This window comes from Coturnix japonica, chromosome 12 (assembly GCF_054131305.1).
Source record: "Coturnix japonica strain WE chromosome 12, WE-NBRP24, whole genome shotgun sequence".
NCBI lineage: Eukaryota > Metazoa > Chordata > Aves > Galliformes > Phasianidae > Coturnix > Coturnix japonica.
Window position 1 is genome coordinate 1889229 of NC_140674.1, and position 15205 is coordinate 1904433.

A 15205-nucleotide genomic window follows, 5' to 3' on the forward strand; every position below is an offset into this window, starting at 1 on the left:
GGTCGTCCCTAAGCGTTCACAGGGTAATTTAATGATAGTACTTATGAAAGAAGCTAATAAAACAAGTTGTAAAACCTGGTATGAAAGCACAATATAATGGAGGAATGGTTATTAGCAGACTGCTCGCTCTTTGAAGGGTTTGCTAGGGAGGGGCTAAGAAAAATGTAATAGTTCATAAATACCTGGAAAATGTTCTTCCATGTTCAAGTCTTTAGCTTCCTGTTCATTATAAGCTGTACAAATGTAGTATGGGTTTTCAGTTAAATGCCGTAATAAGCTTTCTGATTTGTGATAGTCTGTTATTATTTATAAAATGGGATCCGTATAAGTGCTTCCTGATTAAGTGTGAGGAGCTTACTAGCTTACTCCTTTCCTCTGTCCCTTAGCAGCAGGTTGCTGTAGGTGCGCTCTGTAAAGGAAATAGGCAAATATGGCAGAACACACACATCATGTTATTTTCTTCCCATTCATCCTCTGGGATGAGTATCTTTGATACTTATAGTTGCATTTGGTTGCCAAAAAAAGTATGGGTAATGAATCTCTAAGGTGAGTGTGTTTTTATGCAAACTTAGAAGATGAGCAGTATAGCTTCACTTCGTGTTGCGTACTTGCTGTCATGAACAGCATATGCTGTGTTTCCCAGTTCAAAGTAGTAATGGCATTGAAGTCAAAAGTGTGAGCAATGCTTTTAAGTGAGGTGAGGTCTTTGTGGAGATGAAATGCTTTTCCAAAGACCAAGTGGGAAAACAGATGCTTCCAAGTAAATAGTCTTTTCTACAGATTGCTTAGAGCACATAGCTCTGAGAGCTGAACAGTTGCTACTGCCATAGAGGGCAATAGTTGGAAAGGAGACACCAACTGACACGGATGAAGCCATTTCTCCTGAGTTCTGTTTAAGTTCATTGTGATTTCTGTTTAGACATCATCTCTAGATGTATGAACAAACAGTAACTGGTAAATTGACAGATCTTTTTAAAGCTGAAACAAGAATTGATATAAATTAAATTCAATCATACACTTCACTTTCAAAAATTAATGGCCAAGAATTCACATACTTAGATATTCATCCTTAAAGCACCCAAAAACTACCTGTGACTGGCAACAGAAATTAAAAGGAGATGTTCCTTCATTCTGTCACCTTCAACATTTATTTCTGGAATAAAAAGGTTGCAGGCATGTGTTTAGTGCCTCTGCAAGTGTGTGGCCTGTGTGGTCTTGCTGCGTGGAACTTAGTCAAGATGATGAAGACTGGACAAGAAGAAGAACTGCTGAGTGGGCTGAATGTGAGACAATAGCAACCTCAGGCTGTGCTGAGGCTGGGTTGCAGGGGTTAGAAGGATTTACAGATGGACTTGGATTGATGTTCTTAAGTGTTTTTATTAATGGCAAGGGAAGGTGTAAGTATCCTTCTGAAACTGGTCCAAAATTTAGAGAATCAAAACACTGAGGAGGAGATGCAAACTCTGAGGACTGAATCAAAAGAGCGAGCAGAAACTAAAGTACACTGAGCAGGTGTGTGCCAGGTTCATACGCTAGGGAGTATTTTTCTATTGAAGATAGGGTTATCTGCAATGTCCTGAATTAATTTCATCTTAAATGGTGTGAATAATTCTAGTCATCTGTTTTCAGAAAGGACTAACTTACACTGGAAAAGGTACAGAAAAATGCTGCAAGGACATAAAGGAAGTGGAAACATGTCTTACTAGTCTTTATAAATGTAATAAGCAAACAGAAGATAGGTTAATAATTGTTGTCTATGTATACTGTGTGAAGTACTGTCAGAGGCCAGGTCTAGAGCTATTTCCATAAAAAGGACAAAAAATAAAACAAAAAATAAGATGGAGCTGATGACGGATGTCGCCAAATAACTATCTACTCAGTTTTTGACCTAAACAGACTGTATTGAGTGGGAATTCAGATCCTGCTTTAAAGTCAATTGGTGTTATTCTTCAGATGTCAATGGAGTGCTGGTTTTGAAAAGTTAAGAAGGAATTTTCTTGTTGAGATATAAATGAGGTGAATAAGGGAACGGAACCACATGAAAGCAATACATTAAATGGATTATTTTTCTCATGTACTGTTTTCTCGTTTTAAGTGTCTAAACTTGGTCAACATACCCTGCCATAACCAACTAAATTTTTCCTTCAACTGATGATGCACGTTTTTCCTTCAGGAGAACATCCCAATGCTTTTTTTTTTTTTCTAATATCCTTCACTGTTTTAAACTGCTTTATAGCTGGAGATAATCCAGTACTCTGAAAGACTACATATTGTAGGCAGCCTCTTTGAGAACGATAGCTGCAGCTTCTTAGTTCTTCAGACTTGATCCTGCCATGGCTTTTTCTCTCTGAAACTTCTGCTTCTTTCTAAATCACTTTTCAGTGCTGAGGTCTCCTCCACATGCCCTCTCTTTTCTATTGCTTGATTCAGCACATGTATTTTGTTGGATCAATGTTTAAACCATCCCTGTCAAATTGCTGACTTGTGTACCGAACAGCAATGGATTGTCAGCAAGACTCTCAGGAAAGGAAAACAAATAAGTTAACTTCTATGGGTTTGGGAGAGTGGCTTAATATGACTCACCATTTGCTTTAATGACAAATTCTGATTCATTGTGTAGTGTAGCAGGGAAAATTAGTGATAAAAATAGCAAAGAAACCTCTCTAGCAGTCACACCTAAATGCCATGTATGGTGACTCATAGCAGCTGGATTTCCCCTATCCCACAGGAAGACCAGCAGATGACTACTTTTGGAGGCCCTAGGCTAAACTAGGTCCATATATACTTCATCACTTTTGTGGTGACTTTTGAGTGGGTGTGGAAACTTGTTCTTCTCCCACACTGCTATTGCAGGTAGTACAGTCATTGTGGAACTGCCATGTAAACCTAGGACTGCTGAAGTTTGGGGATCTTCTTCAGCTTCTGAACACAACCTCAGTCTTCTCAGGCCATCAGTCAGCCTTCATCCCACGGGCAAACCAAAATGAACTGTGCATTCCTGTTCACTCGTAATAATAATGGGGAATAAAGGGGATGGAAGAATAAGGAAGTCTCTACCTCTATTTTTGGTGATAGTGCCTTCTATTAGTTATGGGAATGCATATGTGGTAGGGATTATCTTGCAGAAAATTACATATGGTTGGCTATGAAAATGTCTCATCATCCTATAAAGATTATATGCTTATCTTATTCTATCTTAAGTCCAAGAAATCCCTCAATAGCTGTCCAGATCTCTTGCTGACCTTACAGTTTTGAATCCTGATGTTTCTGTCTCATCTAGATTCTGTTTTACTATTTCCCTTCTTTCAATATCTTATCTGTGCAAGCTATTTATCCACACTAGCCTTGCAGCAAGCTTTATGTTTCCCAGATTCAGAGAAGATGAGCAGCCACCATTGTTTTGACTCCTTTCAGATGGGTGGCCATTCTGTACTGTTGGGCATTTCACAGCTCTCTCTTAGATATTTCTCAGACCTTCCCTGAGATCAGAGTCATTTTTGGTAGTCTCTAGTGCCTTTTGGGTGGGAGCTCACAGCTCTACCAACATGAGCCAGAAGGGTAATTCTTAATAATTATTTCTCTTACTGTTATGGAAATAAACAGATACAGATTGTCATCAGCATCTTGCATAACCCTGTAGTCTCTAGTTTTACTGTTGTAAATAATAATGTAAAAAATAATGATGTATTCATTACCTTGCTTTTTCTGTTATGCAGCATTTCAGTAGTCTCTTGGTCTATGTCATTCCAGAGGTAATACAATTGACTTGTACAAACTAAACTATCACTGTTTTTGAGGAGATGTTTCCAGCACTTTAAAAACCAGTTAGTTAGCTGTGTTCATTGTAATGGGAAGCAGGAAGTAAATGCTAAACAGCTTGGTGGTTTGACCACAGCAACAATGAAATGAAATGATTTTCTGTTATAGGTGGAAAGTATTTATGAAGCTGAAATGTTTCTGTTAATAGAAGAACTGTAGCCTCTCAGAGAAAGATAAATGTGTAAGTGCTTTTCTTCCTATACGATTTAATGCATTCATGGACTGGTAAATGTCTCTGGCACAAAAAATAAAATGAGGAAAAAAGAGAAATGGTAGAAGTACAGCTTTGAGCTCAATTGCACAAGCAATAATTTCAACTCTAATATTTCAATTTATTCTTTGTGAGCTGTGATCATGAGATAATAGAATCCAGTACTTTGGCACCAGAACGCTTACTGCTTCTGCAAATCAAGCTACATCTGAGGTTGGCATTCTTGTGCTGGGAAGACCATGCAGCTGCCACCAGCATCTTGAATTCCTAAAACCATTCCTCACCCACTGCGACCTAATCCTGAAAGTTGCAGTCAAGACTCAATAAGTAAAGCTGAGAATTCCCATTGGGATTCAACTGTTACGTATTGCTGGTGAAGGCAAAAGAATGCATATCACATGTCCAATTACCTCTGGATTAATTCTCTTATATTGGGGTAAGTCTGTGGTTTTTTGTTTGTTTGTTGTTTTTTTTTCATACTGTCATAAACAGTATGTGGGACCTTCAAAGACACAGGCTGTCATTAGACCCCACATTACAATAAGACACACCAGCCAGGTTGAATGCAGTCCAGGCCATGGTTTTAGATAGCCTTGTTCTTCCTCAAAGGCTGACTTTATCTCCTATCTATCTGTCTATTTATTTAGAGTCTTCAGTGGCTATGACATCTGGGGCTTAGGCTGGTAAGAAAAGAAGCAAGAGTAGTTTATAAAAAATGGCAATGATGTGAGCTAGTTTTAAATGAAATGAGCTCAAACAAAGCAGTAGATCAATCCAACAGCTTCCATTTACCAGTTTTCTCTACCAAAGAAAAATCCAGATGAGTCTGTGGATTTGTGAACATGGTCACATGCTTACCTAGTTGGAAAGCTGGGTGATCTTAACTTTGCTTTTAGTGAAATCTTTGGTAGTTTGTCCTTCACCTTAGCAGGAAAAGAGCCGGACATCAGGTTAGTCTACCTACCAAAGTGGCAGCAAAACCACAAACACAGGAAAGAAGGAAAGAAAAGCAAAAAATTCAAAGTATAACACACCAGGTGGGTAGATTTATACTTTTATGAGGATTATGGAGCCAAACATGGGCTAGCAAGGTGTTTTTCATAGAGCAGAACATCACAGGTTAGCCAGAATGATTTCAGTTATCTGATTTAGTTACAAATACTGCCTTAAGGAGAAGAACAGTAGCCAAGAAAGGGGCGGGGGGGGGGGGGGGGGGGGGGGGAAATGGACTCAATATTAGTACATATTTTATACTCAAAAGATAAATGTTTTCAACATTCCTTTAAACACCAAAGCTATAAAAGGTATTGAATGCAAAACAGAGGTCTTCAAAGTCATTAAAAACTTTTCCTTGCAAAAATAAGCAAGTGAAATGAGAATTCATCCTGCATTGTGTTTTCTCCTTTTAGCTTTAGGTAAATACAGCCAGAAGTTCAGTTTACTATTTATTTGCACACACTGCATAATAAACATAAATGTACTGCTGTTAAGAATAATAATGCAATGGTAATGACTCTGAGAAGCAAGGGAATAAAGGAACCATCTGAAAGAAAGGGATGGGTAATTAGGCAAAGCAGGGAGATGAAAAGCTAGATAAGTACTTAAGAAAATAACATGGTAGAGGTGATTAAGAGTAAAGGCATAGAAACCATCCATTAAATATTAGAACAAAAAATATGGAAAGTGCTGACAAGGATGAGCTGTGAAACATGAGTCTAAACTGCAAGTGTTGGGCATTTGAAATGTAGCAGTCCCCCCAGTCCATCTGATCACACAATCCACTGTTTGTGAAACAGATGGGGTAAGACTTCTGAGTTGTAACCAAGAAAGTGTGACCACTAATGAAAACTTTGTAAGTGTGGTAGTCCTGTTTTCCATAACTGGTTTAGAGCCCTTTGCTGCCTTGACATGTTTCCACCTCTCACAGCTGCTCCCTCCAAACTACCTTTAGCGCTACAATCTCACAGAAGCACCACTATCTGCTTTTCACTGGTGTTCAGCCCTGCTTTTTCACTCCTGGCCCATTTCCTGCCATGCACTTGGCCAAGGAGGTTTCCATCTCTTCTTGGATGGGCTCCCAGTGAATAGAAATTAATCAAAGCCACCTGAATCAACATATCTATGCAAAAAGTACAGAAGCTCTGTGTGAGAGGGGATGGTTCTCAAGCTGACAATTATAAGGCATTAGCAGTCCTAATGAATCAGCACAGAGGAAGGGAGGTACATAACAACATTGGTCACCTAACCACAGTGACTGGTGTATTATATAAGTTAATTGTGACTTTAAGTGAATATTTTTTCCTAGAGCCCTCTATACCACTTTTTCTGTTCCATTTGATGGAATGACTCTGTCTCCGTTTCCCAGGTTTATAAGTGGAAGAATACAGATGAATATAGACAGAGACGTTAACAGAAAAAAAAGATGCTGATAGAGACATGAGAATGTGTGTGCACAGAAGCTTTAAACAGCAATGAAAACAATTCACTTTATTAGTAACCATAAAATAAAGCATTCTAAAATATTTAAGTTACTGGGTGTTGTTTTGTTTGTTTTTTTTCATTAAAGATTATAATTTCTATTTGCAAGTAAGATTGCAACTACACAGTTCATAATATTATGTCTGTTAATGAAGACCAGAGTCCTTTCCTTGCACTCAGTTGCTATCAAGGTATTGCTGAGCAGCAACAGCTTTAGTGCTGCTGGCGGATGGCTCTGACTCAGGAAAGTTTTAATTGGAAGTTACATCTGGAAAGGAACAACAGTGTTGCAGAAATTCAGCTTTTCCCTCAGCAGTGCAGCATGGTGGCTGAGCTTCTTTGATAGGAAAGTGCCCCCCATTTTTTTCAGTAGTCAGGTGACTGTAATCAGCCACATTTTTATGAAATGAGTGCTTTGAGTGTTCTGAGCAATCTGCTAGGAGCAGTGACTGTGCCCTTTAAGCGCTCAGAGGGCATCAGAAGATGAGGTCTTGTGAAAATCCACTGGTTGCTTTGGAAGTTGTGTACCTGTGTACATTGCTTTCCCAACTGTGGAGTGTTTTAAGGGTGCTGTGGTGTGTAGTCAGTATCTGTAGAAGGTGAAATGTAAATATTTCAAGTGATGATTTTCTCTTCACTGCTGAATGAATACGAGTACTTTCCCCTCTGACAGTGCAAATTTGACTTTTATCTAAGATTAACAGCAGGGCTACTTGGTGTGCTTTAATACTGCTTTGCTTTACCTCAAGCAACCAACTGTTATTATTACTTTAAAATTTCTAGCAAAACATCACCTTGCACTCCTTGTACTTCTTAAGCATGTCATTGATTAAGCTGATTTAGTAATTAACTGAGTTGATTTAATTATCTTGGGTAAATAATATTATGTACTAATGTAAGATAATTTATTTCTATCTAATCTCTTAGAATCCTATATGTTGCAATCAGATTATTTAAATATTTACTGAAACACTTGGATGTTATAAATATGATAAAATAAATCTTGAGTGATGTTACGGTAGTGCCAGCTTAAGTTCCTTCTCTGTCATATATAGAAAAGATGGGGAAAGTGTTCCTTCTAAGCTACAAAGGCAAGGAAAGTGATTTCACAGGCATTTATTTGCAGGCCGTCTGTCATACTTACAGCAATCCATGAGCTTGCTTTTGCAGCAGATGGACCAGGCAGGCTGTGCCACACTGACCTGCCCTTGTTTCCCTGGCTCCCCGTGTGAGGGGCAGCAGGCTCAGGTGAGAGACACAGAGTGGGTCACCATTCTTAAAGATAATTTTAAGGGTTTTTATGAACATGTTAACAGCAAGAGGAAGGCCAAGGATAATCTCCTGTCTTTATTGGATGTGGTAGGGAATTTTATCACTGACATCAAAGAACTTCTGTCAGAAGTAATGGTCAGATCAGTTATCCTTGGGGTACTCAGCTCCCTGAGCTAGAAGAATGGGGAACAGAATAAGCTCCCAAGTTCAGGAGCAAACAAGTTTGTGACATGCCTCTCAATCTAGACATGTCCATGGTGCTTTCCGTCATTTAGCAACAGTCCTCATCAGCCAGGAAAGTCCCAGGTGGCTGGAGAATTGTCAGTGTGACGTCCATCTACAAGAACAGTCAGAAGTAGTATACAGGGATGACCTCAGCATCAGGAAAGGTCACAGAGCAGACTGTCTTGAGTGCAGTCACGTATGGGACAACCAGGGGATCAGGCCTTGCCAACATGGGTTCATGGGTTCCTGCTTGACCAACCTGATCTTCCTTCTGTGGCCAGGTTTCCTGTCTGGTGGATAAGGGAAAGGCTATTGACAGAATCTACCTAGACTTCAGCAAAGCCCTTGACATTATCTCCCGTAGTATTCTGTTGGAGAAGCTGGCAGTGCATGGCTTGGACTCATCAAGATCAGGAGATATCTTATCACTCCCTACAACTACCTGAAAGGAGGTTGTAGAGGGAGGGGAGGTGGAGATCAGCCTCTTCTCCCACATAACAGTGATAGGATGAGAGATAATGGCCTTAAGTTGTGACAGGAGAGATCCAGGATAGACAATAGGAAAAGTTTTGACTCAGAAGGAATAGTGAAGTATTGGAACAGGCTGCCCAGGGAGGTCACCATCGCCTGAGGTTTTCATGAAAATATTAAATGTGGTGGTGAGGGGCATAGTTTAGTGGGCATGGTGGGGATAGGTTGATGGTTGGAATAGATGATCTTAACGATCTTTTCCAACCTCTCTAATTCCTTGATTTTATGATTCTGTGTGGTGCACAATAGGGCTAGGTGATGCAGTGCAGTGGGATAAGGCAATGTGATGTGGTTGGGACCAGGTGACATGGTGTGTTGGGACAGTGCAGGGAAGATTTCCTCAGGATGATTCTTGTTTGAGGTCAGACCAGAGCCTCAGCTTTGTTGCCAGCTCTGCTGTTCTGTCAGTTGTCCTGACTTCCACAATGCACAATGGTACACTGTATGTTACATGCAGTGTACGTACGCCGTACATTTGAGTCTTGTTGCATCTTGCTGTAGTTTACTTCCATTAGCATTTATAAAGAAATGAAGTATTTACTACTTTAATACATGCCAGCCTTAAGAGTCTCATAAAAATTCTCTATTGATTCAGTTCTTTACTAAACTATTACATAAAACTGCTATAAAGTTCCATAAAGTTTCTAATTACATTGAAGCTTGTAAAAGTCTGTCTCTGGCTTTTACAGCATTTTGAATGCAGCCATTGGGAACCATGAAGGCATCTTGTTACACACAGTCTTACATCTCCTGGACATGTTCTGAGACAGACAGGTTGCTGGGCCTGACCTCGGTGCCTTGGGAAAATGATGACAGGGAATTTTACAATGAATAAAATCACTGGCAAGTAGGACTGGAAATGAGATCCATTAAAACCAAGACAGAATATTCTCATACAGCTGCAAGTAGTAGCCTTAAAATGCAATGGTTGCTCCAATAAACTCTGCATGTTTTCTTGGTTTGCCAAATGCAGGAACAACCCAGACTGAGGAGCATCAGCAGGTTGCTGAGGTCTTCCTAACCGCTGACTGAATGACAGCTTTGTTCTTGAAACAACATTACCCTTCCATGGGAATTTCTGGAGTTGTTTATGATCTCTGCCATCAGACTGACAGCTGAAATGGCGAGCATTAGGCAGCTGCAAGAATCTGCATAACCTGAAATTCATGCTTCTGATAGGCAGGATCTGTCAGCAGATGAGATCTGAGCTGGTCAGCCTGCTTGGTGGTGGGTCTGCATGGGACATGCCACACTTGCTTGTTCATAGGCAGTGGCTGAATAGTAGTAGTAGTGTAATTAATTTGTTTTCAGGCCTGAGCTGTGGGAAATGTGCAATTTGTGATAAAAAGCAAAACTCGCTCAATAATATGCAACTTCTGAGGCAGAAGAGAGTTCTTTAATGTGTATGAGGTAGTCATTCCCAGGGAATAAGCTATGATTGCCCACGTGCATCACTTCTGGCTTAGTGCCATAGTGGTGGCTTGTTGCTATTTATATAATCTTTTAAAAGCATCGTAATTCTTCACATTTGCAATATATATACAGCTCTGTCCAATCACTTTCAAATGCAACTTTGCACACCGTGAAAGTGAAACTTGTTTTTGCATGTGGGTAGGAAATTTGTGTTTACAGTTGCCCACTTTGGAGGCTGAATGGACAATTCACCCTAGCAGATCTTTATTGCTACTATATAACTATTATTCTTGATTGCATCTTCTTTTTATTTTCTTTATAGGCAAGCAAGGCTGACTTTGAGTTGAGTGTAGGCTGCATTCAAGGTTTGGAAATGTTTGCCTATGCAGCCATCTGTGCACAGCATCCCAGGAGACATAAGCTTGGGTGGCCAGGGCAAGACACTGACAGTGGGCATCCACAGATGCCCCTGCTTGGGTGAGAAACAGCTGCAAAATCGAGGGCAACATCAGCTCACCAGCAGGGGCTGTTCTTATACACAGGGAGACAAAAGCACATGTGAAAAGCTATTGTCTTTGCAGCACCTGCATTTGGGGTGCCTGACACAAACCATAAAATGGCAACTAGAAGACAACGTACTCAGAAAAATCTTTTTTATTTCCCTCTCCTGTCACATTAAGCTTGAGTCAAAGTCAGACTCCCAGGTCAGAAACTGGATTAGAAAGCAGCCTGGGTGCTGAAATCCCAGAGTTCTCTGAACAGTTGTAGATGTGTCTCTGTCTCAACAGGTTGATGTAGGTGGGCACTTCTCTCACTTTTCATCCTTTACAGCCTCCACAGAGTAAGAGTCTATCTTCCTTGTCATCAAACAATCCTGAGCTTCACAGCAATGCTGTGGTTTGGTCCCCGCACCAAATCTAGCTGCTATCCAGCAGTTTAGCATGCACAGTGTTTGCTTAGGGTACAGAAGACCCAGATTCAGTTATTGCTTTTGTTGTGCTACATGAGTCAATGTGTTTGGGCTACCTTGGCCTGTGTAAGGACCCTCAAGACCTTCCATTCAAGCTGTTCCACTTTGCCTGACATAATTAGATATTAATTGGGCCAGTCTGGGAGAGTAAATGACTTTTTATAGCCTGGCAACTAGGCCACTCAGCCAGGAGGAAAACTGAACTCCTAGCAGTTGTTTTACAACTAGAACACAGCAAACAGCTGTGTTTAAGCATGAATGTTAGATTTCTTAAAGCATGTAGGAGGTACCTGTTTGTTAACTACATGGAGCACATCTTATGACCAGCCCATCTTACCTGAGTTTCTAAATTAAGAACATCCGCATTGAAGTGTAAGATCCCGTTTAAAACAAAGCAAAACAAAAGCCAGCCTACCTGATTGAGCTAACTCTGAAGAATGTGAGTCCAAATCTTAGCTGGATCTGGTGTGCAGTTGATGATTCACTCTGAATGCAGCTTTCCCAAGAAACTGCAGTGAGTGGCTGCAAATCACTGCCTTGTTACCTGGCTTGAGACCAAGAGGGCTGCTGCTTCTGAAAGCCCTGTTGGAAATGCATTTTTAGATGAGATTTTTCATAAGCCTTCACAAATAAAAAAATACACTTTGCCACAAGGTTTAAGCGTACATTTCCTGCTAGTGTAAGTGGCTGTCTGTTGGACTAAGGGACTGGACAGGGAAGGTTCCTATGTGCTTGTGCTGAGCACTGGTGGCTCTGAGCACGTCATGCATGGAGCATATGGACCCTCATTCTGGCTGCACAGACCTCTCTCAAGCAGGGAAGAAGTTTATAGCCCAAGCAACTTGTCCTGCATGTGGAAGCCAGCGTAGTTCAGTTTTGCTGCAGTGGAACTATGTGTCTATTGAGGACATGCTTGCAAGCTGCAATCACAAGCTTTAGTATTGCGAAGCAGGCAGACATTCCTACAGGACTTTGTAACACTGAAGCACAGGTCTTTTGCAAGAAGAGATGGCCCAGCAGCTCCTGCATGACCCAGCAAGGTGGATGCAAAGAGGAGGCCAGCAGAAGGCTGGGGATGGAACAGGAGTGCATGGAGAAGCCTGGCTTGCATGCACATGTCCGCAGGTCCAGGGCAGGGAGGGAGCAGTGCACCCCAACAGCCGCTATCAGCTGTGGGAACACCAAGCAGCCCTGGATTTACACAGTTTAAATAATTGAACCAGCAGCACTGAATAAGAAATGATTCTAAACATTTTGTAAATGTTGCTGTTAAACATCAATGTGCTTTTTTAGCTGTCAGCATCTTTTTGTCTGCAAAGCATGTATACGCACTGGTTTGTTCTAAAATCATAGTATCAATTACCTCTTCACTGACAAATATTCTTGCTTCTAATGAAATACATGAAAATATAATTCTTTCAGTTATTATTAGGTAAAAGAAGATAACAGTTTTGTTTATGAAATTAAATTCCATGGTGTCTGGTTCTCTTTTTCAATTAGAAACCTGCGATCCTTGAAAGAGAAGGGATGTTGTTCTTCACTCCCAGAAGTGAACTGCTATTCATACAGAATTCTTGGGCTTTTTCAAGCATCCTCTGAATGCGTTATGGCCTTCAGCTTTCTCATTATAAAAATCTGACAGTAAAAAACAATGCTAAGTCCAAGTTATTCTTAGCATTTGAGAAATGTATGTTCTAGAATCAAATTAAATGCAAACTCTGTGATTCCTCTCTGTAATAACATGTTACTGTGTTTAAATGGAATTAGGAGGTATTTGCAAATGGACAAAATTACGTGTCTGGCTTTTTTTTCCTTTTGTTACAGAGGTTCTTCATTAAAGTTTCACGACAAGACATACCTGAATAATTTACATTGCCTTAATTCACTCGGCAGGATGGTTAAGGTAAAAAAGACCACAGTCATTCAGGCAACAGAAAGAATATGTTCCAGAAAAAAAAGGGGAGAAAAAAAGGAGCTTATTAAAACATTCTCTTTGAATAGCAGATGTTGTGTATGTATGTACATATCTACATTTTAATGCTGGCTCAGGCTTGTTTATTTTCTGTAGGTGGTTTCCAATTTTAAGATGCAGGATTGATAGTTGAATTATTTGCTGTTTAATAAACTCTGGGCCATTTTCAATGCAATCAGTGGAAAAAGAGCCTTTGGCATTTTGCATTCTTGCCTCATGTTAAAATGAAAGGTCACAGATAAATGTACTCTTGACCTTGAAGTAGAAAAGCCTATACATTTTCCCAGCTATTCTCACAGTGATTCACAGCAATCTGGTTTTCAGGCAGTCATATAATAAAATATATATCTCTTAATCTTCAGCTCTATAAACATAGGCCACTACCTCGTGGGAGCTGCCATGATTTAAGTATGTGAAAATACTGCTCTGACACAGCCCCTACTGGGACTTTTTCCAGAGGGCAGTTTCTTCCTGTGACTATCATGATCTCCTTAAAGCCAAGGATATAATGAAATGTATGCTTTAAGGAACAGCAGTGCTTATGCAAATACATCTTGTAATCTTCGTTGAAATACTTGGGAATATATTTTGACATAATCTGAAAATGTTTCCATGGACTATGAATACTTCTAAATAAAACCATACCAAAATTGTTAGTCATGTAAAGGTTTTGTTGTCCATTTCATAATGCTGGTATGTGTGAATATTGCCAGATGCAAAATCTACCCAGGAACAAGCTTCTTCTGAAGTGATACTGTAGTAATATTACAGATTCTGTTTGTTCATATGTTATCTCTCAGATTAGTGAAGCTTATTAAAAATATCCTTTGTTAATTCCATCAGAATAATTAAAGAAGAAAACAATAACAGATGCATTGTAATTTCTCAGTGAAAAGTAATAACCCAGAACTTTGTCTGACATCTCAATTAGATTACTGAAAGAAATTGGACACGAATGAAAGCCAGCCCAGCCCTTCAGGCTTCCTGCTCAGAAGAGTTTGGAGCAGATCATTTCTCTTTCATAAAATTACAGGTGATTTAAAGATAGATAAAAGCTCCAGTCCATATCCCATCTTCTTGATGTCCCTTCAGATTTCCAAAAAGTAATTTGTGGTTTTCCAAAAGATGAGCCTCAAATTGTTCATGACAGTGGATGTGAAACTGAATCAGCTAAAATCAATGGATTTTGGTGTTTTAAAAGTTATTTATTTGTTTATTTATTTATTTATTTATTTGAAATTGTGGTTGGATGATTGCTTTATGGGTTTTTTTTGTTTTTTTTTTCCCCTAGCATGCAACTTCTGTGTCAGCATGTTTTGGGATGTATATATTATATATAACAAATATGTAATGGCCAAAATTGCTCTTTCTGTTGGCTCATGTGAAATATCCCTCCTCAAAAGTGGAAGGTCAAACTGTTCCCAACTCAGTAGTTCAGTATTGCCATTTAGAATTGTAGAATGATTTGGACTGGAAGGGACCTTTAAGATCACCTGGTTCCAACCCCCTGCTATAGGCAGGGACACCTTCCATAGCCCAGGTTGCTCACAGCCCCATCCAGCCTGGCCTGAAGTGCTTCCAAGGAGGGGGCATCCACAGCCTCACTGTTCCACTGTCTCACCACCCCCACTCTATACCTGGGCCACTGAGGTAGAAAGGAACAAGAAACTCTTTTACAAATAATTTCTTCCTGAGCCCCTGGAGGATGGTGTGTGAGGAGATGCTGGGAGGCAGGGCTGGCAAGCAGAGGTACTGCCTTGTACCAAATGGATCAGTATAATTAGGCACATCACATAGCCTCTTCTGCAGGATATCACCTCTGGATTCAGAGCAGTCTGCCATGATTGTTGCCATAGGAAGTGCCAATCACAGAAATATATGCTGAGGAAAATCTGGCACCAGAATGGGAGTAAGTTTTTGGCGTGCCTATGCTGTGTCACTGTGTTCATGCTGGCACCCTTCAGCTGTTGCCAAAATATGCATCCCACTCCTCCAAAGAGCTGAGCACCTGATAATTCTTGCTTGTTTCAGCAGGAGCTGTGGGATAAGTGGTTTGAAAAATCAAGTGATATATCTCTCTACTTGCAATAACATTGCAGGATCTAGTTTTGAAATGCTTATCTGAAATGCTTTTCTTTCTCTTTGAATATGTCTGAAGTGCACATCAATTTAGGGAATTCTGATTCAGTTTGTCAGCATATGGGCAATAATCCTGCTCAGGACTCAATGGAAATCTTCCAGTGGGCTGCTCCTCACTCAGAAAGTCAATGCATGGAGTTGAGTAAATGTAGGAATGTGTTTGGTTCTCGCATTT

The 15205-nt window shown here is 40.1% G+C and overlaps 1 protein-coding gene across 2 annotated transcripts in view; it reads left to right on the top strand.

The window, feature by feature from the left end:
* LOC107317829 (glypican-5-like) overlaps positions 1–13557 on the top strand; it is a 364600-nt gene extending 351043 nt beyond the window's left edge. For both annotated transcript variants that reach the window (XM_085512501.1, XM_085512502.1), the window contains one exon: positions 12744–13557. In XM_085512501.1, coding sequence (XP_085368627.1) covers positions 12744–12757 — 14 coding nt within the window. In that variant the 3' untranslated portion in view covers positions 12758–13557. The remainder of the gene's footprint in view (positions 1–12743) is intronic.
* Positions 13558–15205: the final 1648 nt, after the last annotated feature.